Below are 16,855 nucleotides of genomic sequence, written 5' to 3' on the forward strand. Positions count from 1 at the left end.
GTGCATCATGCTGCCCAACACATGCTTTTTATGTTTTTTGATAGTTATGTAGTTACTGAATGCAAAATGTAGTCAGAGATGACCTTAAACTTCTGATCCTCTTGCCTCCAACTCCCAAGTCTGGGATTACAGGTGTGTGTCACTGCTATGGCCAATGCTTTTTAATATTTTAAAACATGGTTTATTCTTTATTTGTATGAATGATTTGTTTGCATGTTTTTCTGTACTACTTTCATGCAGTGTCTGCTAACTCTGATCTCCCTGGAATTGGAGTTACTGATGGTTGTGAGTCACTATGTGGGTACTTGGAATTGGATGCTGGGCCTCTGGAAGAGCAACCAATGCTCTTAACCAATAAGCCACCTGTCTTATAATGCAAATACTTTTAAAAGCTCAACTGTGTAGCTGTTTGTTGCTAATGCAAATTTCAGTTATAGGAACTGGAAAGACAGCTGAGTAGTTGAGAATGCATCGAGTACTTTTATGTGGGTTCTGGGGATTGAACTCTCGTCATCAGGTTTAGCAGCAAGTACTCTCTGAGCTACCTACCTTGCTGGTCTATGCTTTTTTATTTTGATACAAAAAATATAATTATTGCTATTTACAATACTAGGTTTTGTCTTTAAAATAATAATAAAACAGGGCTGGAGAGATAATTAGCAGTAAGCTCTTGCAGAGGAACTGTGTTTGGTTTCTACCATTCACATGGCAACTCACAGCTGACTTTACCTATTGTCAAAGATAGATTGTTTTTTGTTTTGTTTCGTTTTGTGTTTTGCCTGCATGGATCTAGGCATACATGTCCAGGCACACCTGTGATGTGCATGAAATAAATGTAAAATTAGGGGATGGAGAGATGTCTCCGTGGTTAAGAGCACTTATTGATCTTGCAGAGAACCTAGGTTTGGTTCCTAGCATCTACATATTAACTCAAAAGTATAACCATAGATTCAAGGGATATGTCACCCTCTGTGGCCTTCATAGGCTCCTGCATGCATATGATGCATTAAAGCTCACAAAGGCCCCCACACATTTATTTTTATAAGCTAAAGTATATATATAGTCAGCCTTTAGGAAATTCATAGTGGTATATATTTTATTATATTTTGTGTGTACCTATATGGTATGTGAGTACCACTAACCTATTCCCTACCTCTCTTTGTACCAGTGTTCAGTAGACAGCTTACTGGAGTTAGTTTTCTCTTTCCATCATATGGACTGTGGAGTTGAACTCGGTTGAACTCTATCTAGAACATCATGATTGGTTCATGTGTGCCATTACCAATGGTGTCATCATACTCATCATCTTTACTATTGTTTTGTTTTAACTTTCTGTGCATAAATATACCACTTGTGTGCCTAGTGCCCATGGAGGCCAGAAGAGGGCGTTAGATCCCCTGGAACTGGAGTTGCAGATGGTTGTGAGCTGTCATGGTTGCTAGGAATCCAATCCTGGTCCTTTGGAAAAGCAGCCAGTTCTCTTAACCAATAAGCCCCTAATTACTGTAGGCTTTTAAAGAATTACTTGTGTAATTTTCATTTATGTGTATGCATGTGTGCATGTTTGTTATTGGTATGTGGTGTGCCTCCAGAGAATTGAGGAGGTAGATGTCAGATCTTTCCCAAGTTGGATTTTTCAGGAGGTCATGAGCTGTCTGACATAGGTGCTGGGAACCACAATCAGGTTCTTTGGAAGAGCAGCAGTCATCTCCTCAGCCCCTTGCTACTATATTTTAAAAGTACCTCAAACAAGCTGATGAGATGGCTCTGTGTAGCCACCAAGAGTCACTCCCAGTGCTGTTCTTTGACCTCCAAACACATACACTATCTACACACACAGTTATAAAATGTGAAGCAGCAAACCAAGGTAGATGAGAATATTGGGTATATAAGTTAGGTATCATTTGTAATTTGAAAAACCTAATCTTTCTTCAATGACTTTAGTTTGTCTTACCAAACAAGACACTATAATATAGAGCATTATCACAGTATTTTGGGAAATGACTTGTGCAGTAATGACTCTGGAAATTTTTACAGATAAAAAGTCAGTCAAATGCTTGGAAGTATATTTTATTTAATTTTATTTTTTATGTATATGAGTGTTTTGCCTGCATATCTGTTATCTGTGCCTGATGTCTGTGAAGGTCAGAAGAAGGTGTTGGTTCTCTGGAAATGGAGTTTTATATTACATGGCTAAGCCACCATGTGGGTGCTGGGAATAGAAACTGGGTCCTCTGCAAGAGTAAACACTGCTTTTCACTACTCAGTCATCTCTCCAGCTCCCCTGGCAGTACATTTCCATCAGTCATCGTTAAGGAGTAGTATGAAGAGGCCACGTGGCCATACCTTAAGTAAAGCAATGGATAGAGTGCTAGGTATGAATTTGGGTGTTACAGGCTTAGCAATCTGAATACTAGCAGATTCTGTAGGGCATTCATTCTAGATATCACAGAAATGGGGCTTTGTTGTTTAGAATAGTTTTAAAAATAAAGTTGGCTGAAAATCGAGAGCATGTGTAAAGTTTAGTTATTTCTAGAGCATAGGAAATTTAGAAGCCTTGAGAAATCTTGAGCTATCATTTTAATTATGTAGAATAACTATATCAACACTTTTAAAACATTGTCAGTCACTCTTTGATGTTAATTGCATTTTGTTTCTTCAGTATATGAAAAACAAGAGAAAGTATGTATTATATTTCATTTAAAATGAAAAGCAGGGGCTAAAGAGATGGCTCAGCAGTTAAGAGCACTCAGTGCTCTTCCAGAGGTCCTGAGTTCAATTTCCAGCAACCACATGGTGGCTCACAACCATCTGTAATGGGATCCTATGCCCTCTTCTGGTGTTTATCAATACCGCTACAGTGGACTCACATGCATAAAAATAAATAAATAAATCTTTTAAAAGATTCTAAAACGAAAAGTGGAATAATTATGCTCAATGATTTTTTTTCCTGTTACTTAAGGAAGAGAGAGAAAATCCTTCGAAACGGAGTAGGATTGAACGTGATATAGATAATAATTTAATTACATCAACACCAAGAGCTGGAGAAAAGCCCGACAAACAGTTGTCTCGAGTAAGGCGGAAAAGTCCAGTCAATGGAGGTTTGTTTATGTTTCAATGCTATCTTTCCTTTGACTGCAAGCAGAAGTTTCTCCTCACCTGCCTTGACCTATGGGAGATAGTGAGGGGGGCCCCCACTCCCTCAGAAGGGGATGGGGGGTGGGAGGGAATGACCAGGAAGGAGGGTGCAGTGAGGGGTGTGTAAAATGAATAAGTAAAATAGGTAAAATTAAAAACAAAAACAAAAATCAAACCCTGCTTTGAAGCTAGGCAAGAGGCAGAGAAAAGTATCAAGTAAAGTTAAAATTATCTCCTAATATTTTTTACTTGTATGAATTAAAAATGAGTAAAGGCAGAATACCAGATTTACATTATTTATCATTACAGTGTAAATGGACAGGGGCTAGGACTATGCCTCAGTGGTAGAACCTGCATAACATGTTCCATTTCCAACACCAAAAAAAGATAAATGGATCAACATTATGACAATTTAGTTGAAATTATGTATACAACTTTGTGGATCAAAATTATATTTATTTACTTGACATTCATTAGAGGTAGATATCAGGAAAAGTTTGAAATAACCAATGTCCCAAAATGTAAACAGCATGAATCTTGCATCTGTGTGTTTGGAATAGCAACTTGTTTGCTTGCTTATATGTATTTTCTTTATTTTCTGTTGTTCTGTGCTGATTTGAAATCTCTCCAGCTATTTAACTTTAGATGTAAATCAACATTGAAAAAACTCAGTGAATGTTAACATTTATAAACATTGTAAATACATTAAAATTATTTGATGTGTAAGAAATTTGCCCCAGGATTTCTTTGCTAAGCACTCATAAACATTAATGTAAGTGTATAGGAAATACTTTGAGAGGAAAGAATCTTTAAAATGACTTACAGTACACACCTGAAATGCAGTTTTCTAGACATTGCTTTTATTTTCCTTTTTCTCTCAGAAGCTGGTAGTTATGAAATGACAAATCAACATATAAAACAAAATGGAAAATTAGAAGATAATCCTTGCTCAGGTAGTCCTCCAAGGACTACATTGTTGGGGACCATATTTTCTCCTGTCTTCAACTTTTTTTCACCAGCAAATAAAAATGGTAAGTAAGACCCATTTTTTTTTTTTAGACAATTCAACATTAACTACAATTACAGTTTTTATTCTAGTTTTTAAAGAGCTTTTTGAGCTGGGCATAGTGGCACATCTCTTGGGACCCTATCTTGAAAAAAGATCCCCCCCCCCCAAAAAAAAAAGACCTTTTGGTTTTGTCAGAGGAGACAGGTGAGCTGTTGACTGAGCTGGGGTCAGAAGGGCAGGTAGAAGTGGGAACTCCCACAGAAGCACCATAGAGACATTTTTTTCCCCCTGAGGCTGGAAGAAGAAAGCTCGAACAGAGAGTGAGTACAGATGTTAGCAAAGCATTGCACTTCACTGCGTGTCAGGCTAGGAGCTGTGTGTTAGACTTACGTAACTAAGAGTATGTTGGCAATAGTGTATGTTTGATGGAAGCAAAGAACCACATGAGCAAGAGCATTAAGCTCAGAAGTCCTGTTGTTGTCTTTAGTATTTGTTTTGCTTATTAGTGAAAAATCCATTAACTGGTGGCAGTGGAGATAAGTGTATGTCAGAGTTGGGAGAGTGAAAATGCTGGCGTTGGAATCAGGTCTTTTAGGAGAGGGGCTAGTGTTAAAGCACTAAGGGAAGAGAGCATTGTATAAGGAAATTGACAGTATTGGAAGTTGGTTTTGTTATTTTTGTTTAAAACTTGAAGGAAGAAAGAAATAGTATTTCATAGTGGGAGAAAAATTGGGTAATTCTTTATTCTGTGTTATTTTAATGGAATCTTACTGAGAAATTAAGCATGTCTTAAAATGATTTAACCTTGGGTCTCTTAGTAAAAAGATGCTGATGGTTAGGAAAACACTAAGCCTGTTCTTGGATAACTTCTGGTTGAAGACTGGTCACCATCATGCTAGGAAGTTAGTGCATTTGAACTGGAAGATAGAGAGCTCTTTGGTGACAGTGTTTATTAAATGACTCACACACAGTACTTTAATGGAAAGTTCTGAATTGTAGTTATTTGACTTATAAGGTGTTTGCAAACTATTCGAGAACTTAATGAAAACTCTTCATAAATTATATGTAGCTGGGCCTGGTGACACAGACCTGTCTGTAATCCTTAGCTATTGGGAAGGTTCAGGCAGGAGGAGTGAATGAATTTTTCAAGCCCTGACTGAACTACTTAGTGATACCTTGCCTTAAAAATTGAGTGGAGACTGAGGGTTCAGTTCAGTGGCAGAGGGCTTGCCTACTCTGTGAATCTCTAGGTTCAATGCCTACTACTGAAAGACCAAAAAAAAAAAAAAAAAAAATCCTTATTCCCCATTGTTTAGCGAGTTGCTTAATAGATAATTTCAAACAATGGTACCCTCAGTTTAGCTTTTGAATGGGCAGTCTTAAAAATAAATAATAACATTGTTTGCATTTAGCTTTTTTTAATATTTGTGCTTTGAAAGTGATTCATGATTTATTGATAAACAATTTCAGGAACATCAGGTTCAGATTCCCCAGGACAGGCTGTGGAAGCTGAGGAGATAGTGAAACAACTTGACATGGACCAGGTGGATGAAATCACTACCAGCACTACATCAGCTAATGGAGCAGCTTACTCAAATCAAGCAGTTCAAGTGAGGCCATCACTAAATAATGGATTAGAAGAAGCAGAAGAAACAGTTACCAGGGATATCCCACCCCTTACAGGTGAAGAAAATATATCTTATAGTTATAAAAACACAATAGTTACTATTGTTAAATGGCCAGATTAAATACTTAAGTTTTTCTTACTTGAAATTAGAAAGAAGACTGAATCCTGTCATTATTTGCAATAGCCTTAGACCTTTAAGATTAAAGTGGCTGTTGAGGCAGTGTCATCCCTTTAGATCAGTTTGATTCATAAGTGGAGACCCCTTGCCCAGAAGAGATTCTTCCACTATCCCAAAGTTTTGCTGCTTAATCTTTCCGAAGTTCTAACTTAACCGTTACATTCCTGCACTAGTTGACATTGAGATGTAGACACAAGGTCTGACTTGATTACTTCTAAGTACTGTGGCACATGATCATAAAATGTACAAGATCAAATTGTGTTTGGCCATTTTTGGTTTTTTTTTTTGAGACAAGGTTTTATTATATAGCTCCAGCTGTCCTATGTAGATCAAGATGGCTTCAAACTCAGAGATCCATTTGCCTTTGCCTCCTGAGTGCTGGAATTAAAGGCATGTGTCACCATGTCTTTCTGTGTTTAGATGTTTAAAAAGAACTATGGGACAGAGGGCGTGGCTTGCTTAGTAGAGGGCCTTGTTAGCACGATGTCATGGATTCCATCCCCATTACTAAGTATCAAAGAAAATAAGTATGATTATGAAATATATGTGAAGAATAACCTAGCAATACTAGTATGAGGTTAAAAAAAAAACAGAAAAAGAGGAAAGATATGCTTTAAATTAACTAAAAGTAACATGCCCCAAAGTTTTGTTAGGATTACCGAAATTAAGATTATTTTATTATTATTGAAATTAACAAGTGAATCATTAATATTGGAAACAGAAGCAGGGTAAGGAGGCATAATAGGTGGATACCTATGAATTTAAAACAAGCCTTTTTAATGTAGCCAGCTCCATGCCAGCCAGGGCTACATAGAGATACCCTGTCTCAAAAAAGTAAAATTAAAAATTATGGGTAAGGGGCTGGAGAGATGGCTCAGTGGTTAAGAGCACTGACTGCTCTTCCAGAGGTCCTGAGTTCAATTCCCATCACTCACGTGGTGGCTCACAGCCATCTGTAATGGGATCTGATGCCCTCTTCTGGTATGTCTGAAGACAGCTACAGTGTACTTATAAATTTAATGAATAAATCTTAAAAGGAAAAAAATTATGGGTAGTTAGTTCTTATGGTAATACCTGAGAATAACTTTCTTTTGGGATTTTTTTTAATGCTGGTTACTTTTTTCTTTTCATTTTTGTCTGTTTGTTTTGATGTTACGTTTTTGAGACAAGGTTTTTTTTTTTTCTATAGTCCTTAGCTGTTCTGGAACTGTCTATAGACCAGGCTGACCTCTAACTCAGAGATAATGCTTTCCTTTGTCTCCTGAGTTATGGGATCAAAGGCATGCACCATCATGCCTAGCCTAAGGCTAGGCTTAAACCTGAAATCCTCCTGCCTCAGCTTCCTTCCGTTTATTACTACTACTCCTAGCTACAGTGGTTTTTGTGATGGGAATATTTGATTAAGATAGGCTCCTTGACTCTGAACTTTCTATGATTGAATGAAAGAGCCAAATATACAGAAAAATTATGATAGTGTAGTAGCAAATGCACACTGTGGGTATTGTGGAATGTTATGAAGAAACTAACAGAAGGTGATATTCATCTCTTACTGGAGGCTGAGGTAGATGGATCTCTGTTGTGGGTTCAAGGTCAGCCTGATGATCTCTGAGTTCCAGGACCACAGAGAGACTTTGTTTCAAAATCAAAATAAAGTATATAAATAAGCAGATAAGTCAGTAGTGTTAATAAAAAGGAGCGATAAAAATGCTGCTTTTTATTACTTATTTTAAAGGGTTTTTTGGGGGGAAGGTTGAAGATGTTCTCTTTGTAGCCCTGATATCATGGAACTCACTCTGTACACCAGGCTAGCCTCAAACTCACAGAAGTCTGCCTGCCTCTGTTTCCGAAGAGGCAGGACTTGAGCCTGAGGCATTAAAGTCCATCCTGGATAACACCTTACACTCCTATGTCAAAATAAACAACTGAAAGGAGATAAAGGCTGGGCTTGGTGATACCTATAGTCCTATAGCAGTCGTGTTGTCTGGACATCACTTGTTTACCTTGCAAGCACCTTTAACCTCTTCTTGAGAGTAAGCGAAAACTACCATTTTAGAAAATTCTCATTTTAATGTATTTGTCAGTTGATGTGGACTTGGCTCAAGTAGATTGAATCATGGGACACATATATATAGAATTGCTTCTAGATTAGTTTGAAGTGGCAAAGTTTTCTCAAGCAGTAATTTGTACACACACCTCATAAACCATCTTCATTATCTTTATTTTGTTTTGTGTGTGTTTGTGTTTCACCTGCATGCATGTCTTTGCATTATGTAGTTACTAGTCCCTGCAAAGGCCAGAAGAGGACATCAAACCCTCTGGACCCAGAGTTACAGACAATTATAAACTGCCACATGGGAGCTGAAAACTGACTTCAGGTCCTTTGCAAGAGCAGCCAGTGCTGTTAACTGCTGAGCATCTCTCCAGCTTCCAAGCTTTTCTTAACTTTTTATAATCCAAAAAAGAACAAAATCCAAAAAAGAACAAAAAAAAAACCCAAAAAACAAAAAAACCTTGAAATTCCTGGACAAATGTCTATATATTTTCTTGGGCTCTTCCTTGTGTTTAGGTTTCCTTTCTTTTGTGCTCTGTTCTATCTCATTCTCAGCTTCTCCCTTTCTATTTACTTTCCTTCTTTCAGATTTAGGTGATACCAGAAAAATTACATGTGTTGCCAACACTTGAAAGATCAAAAGTTTGAGGCCAACTTGATTTAACAGTGAATACCCTTGTCTTATACAAGAGTTACTAGGGGCTGAAGAGAAGACTCAGTAATTTTGGTTAGGGATACTTGCTTCTCTTATAGAGGATCCTGGGTTCGGGTGTTGCAGTATCCTTTTTAACCCAAATAAACCCATTCAGTGAAAACACAACTCAGTGACTAGGAACACAAACTGTGTGTCTATTTTGGGCAGATTTCCCACTACACTCTCTATCCCCTCCTAGGAGATCCCTTATCACTTGCCATTAGCCGTCCTGTTCCCATTCCTCCTCCTCTTCTCTGACTCTGACTCCACATTTTGAGTTTTTCTTTCTATTGCAACTCTGATTGTCTACTGTCCATTAATTTTTGATTGATTAATTTAAAAAAGTTATTCTCCAAGTCTTGCTTCCAAACCTCATTATTTTCTCTTTGCTGCTCAGTCTGATCTGTAAGCTGCTATATATTTTGTTCTAACCTTTTTTCCAGCTCCTGTCTCCCATCTTCATTTTCATCTTTTTGTCTCTTATTCTGATCTATAATTTCCTGTGTCTTCATTTCTAATATCTCTTCTAGGCTGTGTTGCCAAGTCTCAAATTTCTCTTTCTGTTGTTCATGCTGCTCTATAATCTCCTGTATCTTCTGTTCTGAGCCCTGCTTCCATAATCTTAGCTTCTCTTTGTGTTGCAATTCTGATACTACAGCATCTGCCTTATTTTGATCTGCTAGCTTCAGTAAATTATCCTCCACACTTTGCTTCCAAATTTTATCTCTATTTCCTTGCCATTCAGTCTGATCTGTGAATTGTTGAATTCTTTTTTTCTAGAGTCTCCTCTAGCTTCTGTCTCCAGCCTTCATTCTCCTCTTTCTGTTGCTTATTTTGACCTATAAAATCTTGAACCTTTAGTTCTAGTGTTACCTGTAATTTCTTTTCTAAGGCAAGGAATTTAATTATCTAAGGCCCTGTCTTTTGAAAGGACATAGTAAATCAAGAGAATATATATCACAATAATGGTAAATGATAAGGTGTCTGTTTTCTTAAAATCCATCTCTGTCAGACCATTCAAAATATCATCCCATAAAGCCCAAAATATATTTATTGTGTTTCTCATCTTTAAGTATCAAAATACCTGATCCAGAGCCCTTTGTACCTTTTTTCTGCTGTTCGTTACAGAACACTGTGGTTTTCTTCAATTCTTTATTCCCCAAGAGTTTGGGTTGCAGCTGACAGCACTTCCTTGTATGCTAGTCTCACGCTACCTCACAGGTCATTGTGCCCCAGAGACTTCTGTCCCTCTCTGTTCCTGATACTGCCCCTGGCTGTAGCTCTCTGTCTAGGGTTTGGAGGAGGGAGTCTTTCTGCAGTTCTCTGTCGGCCCCTCAGACCCAGTCAGCTTTTACACTGCTCCAACCCAGATCCCTATTTTAGGGGCTGGGGGAGGGGGACAGTGAACTTTAGACTCAGGTTAGTTGGATTCTAAACCAAAGGTTGGGTGCCAATAGTGAATACCCTTGTTTTATACAAGAGTTATTAGGGACTGAAGAGATGACTCAGTAATTTGGTTAAGTATACTTCTCTTATAGAGGATTCTGCATTCAGGTTTACAGGCATTTGTAGCTCTAGTTGTAGGGGATCAAACACCATTTGATCCAGTCATTCACATACACACATGCAGACAAAACAGTCATACATACAGAGTCAAAGAAATCTAAGCAAGAAAGACAAGCCAGGGATGGTGGCACATTCCTATAATTTCAGCACTCAGGAAACCTAAGCAAGAGAATTTGCAATTTGAGGTCATCCTGGGCTACATAGTGACTTCAGAGCTGATCTGATCTACCTAGTGAGACATTGTTTCAAAAACACAAAAACAAATAAGACAGTGACTTCCTATCTACATGCAGACACAAATGGGGAGAAGAGGTATGTGCTGTGTGATGTTTTATTCACATCTACATTTTAGAATATTTAAATTAGGCTCAACTTCTCTATCTCCTCATTTTTTTTCTTAGCTTTTTGATATATAAAGTACAATTTTGTATCTACAGTTCTGGTACAATAGCACATGAAAACTTGTTGAAACTGTGTCTGATGATCAGCCTCTCTCCTGGCAGCCGCATAGTGAGCTGTGAGCTCTTTTTATCTGGCTTATTTTATTTAACATAATGCTCAATTTGCATCTCAGTTCAGGGTTAGTGGACTACTTAAAGGAGTGCTTGTGGGTCTTAGATTTTACAACTGTATTTGGTTTGTTGTCAGTATGTACTTATTGACTAGATGTAAGTACACAGCTCTCTGTTTTACTACTAACGCATGTAAACACTGTCCAGTTAGAAATTGATTGCAGGGCTAGAGAGAAGGCCCAGTGGTTAAGAGCACTGACTGCTCTTTCAGAGGTCCTGAGTTCAGTTCCCACCAACCACATGGTGACTCATAACCATCTGTAATTAGATCTGGTGCCCTCTTCTGGTGTGTCTGAAGACAACTACAGTATATTTATTAATATATATTAAATAAATCTTTTTAAAAATTTTATTGCTCTGGCTTGCTTTTTATTGCTGTATAAAGAGCAACTTGGGGGCCAGGTATAGTGGTATAGCTAGTCCTAGGATAGCTAGGACTATATAGAGATCCTGCCTTAAAAAAAAACTTTAAAAAAAAAAAACCAACTCAAAGCAGAAACTGAAGCAGAGGCCATATAGGACTTGCTCCTTGTGGCTCACTTAGCTCAGTTTTTTGTTTTGTTTTGCTTGTATAAACCAGGACCACTATGGCATCACCCATACTCAGTAGATACTTGTACACCAACAGTTAATCAAGAAAATTCCCATACTTTCTGTGTGCCAGTCTGATAGAGTCATTTTTCTTAATTGAGGTTCCCCTTCTAAAAGGACTGTAGTTCTTGTTAATAAAAAACTAATTAGCACGCTGGTTTTTTTTATTGCTGAACATTATCTTCTAATAGTAGATTTCCTTAGATTATAGACACCTTAATTCTACTAGCCATGTTGTAGTTGAGCATGTTAGCCATAACAATAATTTTCTTTGGATGTAGAGTCATTTGTTTTACTAAATTTGCTTTTAAGTGATCTTTATGAATTATTTATGTTATTAATCTTAAATATAGCTCTTTGTAGAAAGAATAAAAATGTGTATTTTGTGACAGATGAGTGAAAGTAATCTTTTTTTCCCCCTCTCTTATCAAAATAGCACCAGTAACTCCAGAGAGTGGTTACTCATCAGCCCATGCTGAGGCCACCTATGAGGAAGACTGGGAAGTATTTGACCCGTGAGTTGTTTTCCGGTTATCAAATTTTCTTTCTTGAAAAAATTTTAATTTCATGATAAAACTGGAAATGATATTTGTCTAGCAGAAAATCTTACTTTGAATATTGAGTTTCAACTTTTTCTCAAGTCAACGGCACATAACAGGATAATTACTCTGTCACAGTGTTGGACATCGAACTTCATCTCATCTGGGCACTCCTAAGGGCAGACAACTAGTACTCTGCATTGTTTAACTTAGGCTTTATCTTTTTTAATACTGTGCTTGCTAGTCTAGGTATATTAGATGCATTTTTAATAGGATATTTCAACATGAAGGTGGGAGATAATCTCATGAATAGAGGTATCTGTTTTACAAAGAGCTTGTGACCTTGAGCTGTGGGTATTAGTATTTAGTGAGTTTCTGAATATACTAACCTATGTACTTTTATTTACATGTTCCCTAAATTAGTTTACTGGGTTAAGTATTGAATTATTGATGGCTTCACTGCTGTGACCAAATACCTCAGGAAGGGATTTTGTTTGCATTTTGAGGATGCAGTTCAGCATAGTGGGGTTATGCCAGTGAGTCCATGCTAATTGTGCCAGGCAGAGGTCTGAGGCTGCTGATTACAGTGCATTTACAGTCGGAAAGCAGAGAGAAGTGAATGCTCTGTGTTCGCTACCTTTTGCCTTTGTTCTTTTTTATTCAGTCAGGACCCTGACCATTGATTAAATCTCTTTGGAAACACCCTTAAGACACACAGAATTTTAGTCGTCTAGGTGATCCTGTTAGATTGTTGCAAAAGTAATTACAGCCTTAGCATTGCTGAAATGCATCTTTTGGTATGGGATACAAAAATAATGAGAAAATACTACACATCATTTTAATGACAGTTCTTACATTTGTTTCTTTTGCTAATGGCTTAATGCTTAATATATATATGCTTTTTGTTTATTTTTAGATAGAGACTCACTATGTATCTCTGGCTGGCCTGGAATTCAAAATGTAGACCAGGGTGGCTTCAAATTAACAAGTGCTGGGATCAAAGGTGTGAGCCACTATGCCCAGCCATTGATGTTTATTTTATATTATGGAGGTGATACAGAACAAATTCAAGCCATTTTCTTATTTGAGTTTAAAATGTGTTGTTGTTGTAAAACATGACACACTCATAACATCAATAGCAAATTAGGTTTTGCAGTGGGAACTTGAAGGGGAAGAGAGAGTGGCTGGCCAGCAGCCGTTGACAATAGCCAAGCTGAGGACAGTCATTGCCATCCAGCCTCTTACTACTATAAAGGAAGTTACTGAGTAACTCAGCATGTACTCAGTTGTCACTTAGTAATAGAAATAAACCGGAAAGGTTAAAAGGTGTGATGAGTGTGTGCTTTATAAGCTAATGGCAAAGAAAAAAAGTCATCATCTTGGACTTCCTTTCTTATTCTAAGTATTAAGGAACTTTTCTTAATCAGTTGTGACATGCAAAGAAATACTGAATACCAACCCAGTATAAAAGGTTTAACCTGTGATCTTGAGAAGTGCTCCTGAGCACTTCTCAGAGCCAAATATGCACTGAAAGAAAGGTCACATGGTCAGAGTTTGGTGGTCTGCTGCCAGTGTGAGCCACACAGGTTTCTGAATCTAGACCAAAGCATTAAATCCATCTGTGCTCTGCAGTCTAGGAGGTGGGCACAAAGAGCTCATTTCAGGGAAAACATTTCCACTACCATCAACATTCAAAAAATGTCAAGAATTCATCAGGGTCCTGAGGTCTGGAGTTTTACACTATAGCACTGGTTCTCAACCTTCCCAACATGTTAATGTAGTTCCTAATGTTATGGTGACCCCCCAACTATAAATTTATCTTCACTGCTACTTTATAACTAACTGTAAGCTTGCTACTGTTATGAATCGTAATTTTAAAATCTGACATTTAGGATAGCTGATATACAACCCCAGTGAAAGACCCCCTTTTACTCCAAAGGGGTCATGACCCACAGGCTGAGAACAGCTACACTACAGGAATAAACAGACTTTACTTCTTATAGGTGAAAATGTGTTAATTCTTCCTACTAGGAATAATGAAGATGTGTTTGAGTCTAGTTATGATTTAAAATCCAGTCTGGTGTAGCAATTCCTTTTGTGCCACTTTAATAAATCCAGTGGGGTAGACAGTGAAGATTGGCCATCACAAGTCTGCTTTTACTTTATTTTGTACTTATAAGGATTAAACCCAAAGCCTTGCACATTCTAGGCAAGTGCTCTATAGGTAAGCAAGCATGTGACAAGCTAAAGTTTAGAACTTAGTCCTATTTTATATGTATAAAACATAGAAATGTTGAAATTTTCTTAAAATTTGATTTATAGCTATTATTTCATCAAACATGTTCCGCCTCTGACAGAAGAACAGCTAAATAGGAAACCTGCTCTTCCTCTGAAAACAAGAAGCACACCAGAGTTCTCCCTGGTCTTAGATCTGGTGAGTGTTATCTTCACATGTATAAAGAATAAGTTGAAATTGAGAATACAAGTGAATAAGCAGTCATTATATTTACTGTAAATATGTTCTGAATGTTTTGAAATGCTTTTATTTACGTACCTAGCATTAGACTAGTTTGTTTGGGCCTGGCTCATTTTGAAAATAAATAGGGGATGATTTGTTTTTAAGTTTATTTGATTTTATTTTTTGAGGTGTTGGGTAGATACAGGGTCTTACTATCTAAGACGTGTTATTATGTACTATTTATTTGTTTGTTTGCTTGTTTATTTATTATAAGTACACTGTAGCTATCTTTAGACACACCAGAAGAGGGCATCTGATCCCATTACAGATGGTTGTGAGCCACCGTGTGGTTGCTGGGATTTGAACTCAGGACCTCTGGAAGAGCAGTCAGTGCTCTTAACTCCTGAGCCATCTCTCCAGTCCGTATTTATTTTTATGTATGAATATTTTGTCTGCATAGAAACAGTTTCCTGGAATTGGAATTAATGGATAGTTGAAACTGAACCCAACTCATCTGCAAGAGTAACAGATTTTCTTAGTCACTGAATATCAATGCCATAAAGCTCCTGTGATTTGATTGTACTGGAATGCCTAGAATTTAGATTTTCTCTTGTTTTTAGAATCTTGTCTTTCTGAAGGATCAAATACACTTTGGCTTCAGTAAGTTAACTATAAGAACATGTTCTCTTCTACTGGTTCTCCACTTAAGAGAAAGTCTCATATAGCCTGGGCTGGCCTCAGACTCCACTTGTAGCTTAGGATGGTCTCGAACTTCTGAACCTCCGACTTTTACCTTCTGTCTACTGGGATCTAAGGTGTGCGATGTAGCACCATGCCTGTGTTTGATAATAGGGAATAAACCTAGGACTTTTACATGCTAAAGCCCCTTTACAGGCTGAGCTGTATCCCTAGCCCTATTATTTTGTTTGTTTTTATTTTTCCAATTTATTTAGTTACCAATCAGCTTTTTAAAATAGAGTTGATTCCTTCGCACCAGTGTGGTTTAAAACATATTTTACATACCTGGTATGGGGTATGGTTTTTTTTTTTTTTTGGTATGCTTTGTAATCTGAACTATGGAAGAGCTGAGATACAAGAATAGCTTGTGAGGGTTTTGGCCCAGGCTAGGCAATTTAGCAAGACTTCAGTCAGAAAAAAAAATTTTTACATTTTATACTTTTGGATAAAAAAGAACTTTGAATTGAGTATCTTATCTTTTGCTAACCCATTTTAGTATGGTTGTATACCACATTTACTATTTGCTTATAGTTTTCTAATACCATCAAAAGGTATATCTCATGCATTGTGCTGGAAAACATTTTGTTTACACTTATTACTAGTATTTCATGAATAGAAGTGTGATTTAATTCTCAAATTTATCTTAAAGAAAAGCCATTTCTTTTACTTTGTTTCTTTGGTTGGTTGGTTTTTTGAGACTGGGTTTCTCTGTGTATCCCTGGCTGTCCTGGAACTCGCTTTGTAGTCCAGGGTGGCCTCAAACTCAGAGATCCTCTGCCTCCCAAGTGCTGGGATTAAAGGCATGTTCCACCACTCCCTGCACATTTTTAAATTAGTACACAGTATTTATGTTTATACTTCATAATCGTAGCCTTTATAATTAAGAGATGTAAAAGAAAAAACAAAAATCCTCAAATATTTTAAGCAAATAAAAGTAAAGAAAAGGAAAAAAATTAAAAATGGCTATGACAAGTTCAAAAAGTTTAGGAAATACCTTAGGATGCTAGGAGTCTTTGAAAATGCAGCTTTATTTGCTCTTTCTATATATACCCACAAGTATATGAGACACACACACACACACACACACACACACACACAGATTTACACACATTTTTGTCTTTGTTGCAGGTATTGCTGTGTGACCTATGCTGGCCTTGAATCCTTATTCCTCTTTTAGCCTTACAAGTACTGAGATACCTTGATACATATCTAGAATTTCATTCTTGGGGTATGATATTTTGAGACAAGACGTTAGCCTAATATTGGCTGACCTCAAACCTTGAATTTATTGCAATCCTTCTACCTCAGCCTTCCATGTGCTTGAGATTGTATGCCACCACACATGGCTTCTTACTTTGTTTTAGTAGTGTTAGCCGGGAGCCAAGCGTATTAGCATTTACTTATTCAGCATTTGCAAGGCTGAGGCAAGTAGAGTTGAAGGCTAACTATATAATATGGCTAACCGCATAGGGAGAAAAAATAAAAGTTGGGGAATAAAGCTCAGTGGTGGTAGGAAAGTTGCTTAGCATGTGCAAGGCTAAGGTTTGATCCTGTCACTGCCTCTTTGCCCCAAATACATATCTCACACATATCTACATAGCCACATGTTCATTGAGAGACTTTAAAAAGAAAAAGAAAGAAAATCCAAGGGTGGTAGCACACACCTTTAATTCTGGTGTTTAGGAGACAGATGTA

General features: G+C 37.3%; 1 protein-coding gene across 1 annotated transcript in view; it reads left to right on the forward strand.

The window, feature by feature from the left end:
• The window catches only part of CTDSPL2 (CTD small phosphatase like 2), a 50,440-nt gene that overhangs the window by 15,633 nt on the left and 17,952 nt on the right, over nt 1-16,855 (forward strand). Inside the window, 5 exon segments of the mRNA XM_080931527.1 lie at nt 2,963-3,101; nt 4,020-4,169; nt 5,618-5,830; nt 11,862-11,940; nt 14,287-14,398. Of these exon segments, the coding sequence (XP_080787653.1) occupies nt 2,963-3,101; nt 4,020-4,169; nt 5,618-5,830; nt 11,862-11,940; nt 14,287-14,398 (693 nt within the window).

The sequence above is a fragment of the Micromys minutus genome, assembly GCF_963924665.1.
Source record: "Micromys minutus genome assembly, chromosome: 17".
NCBI lineage: Eukaryota > Metazoa > Chordata > Mammalia > Rodentia > Muridae > Micromys > Micromys minutus.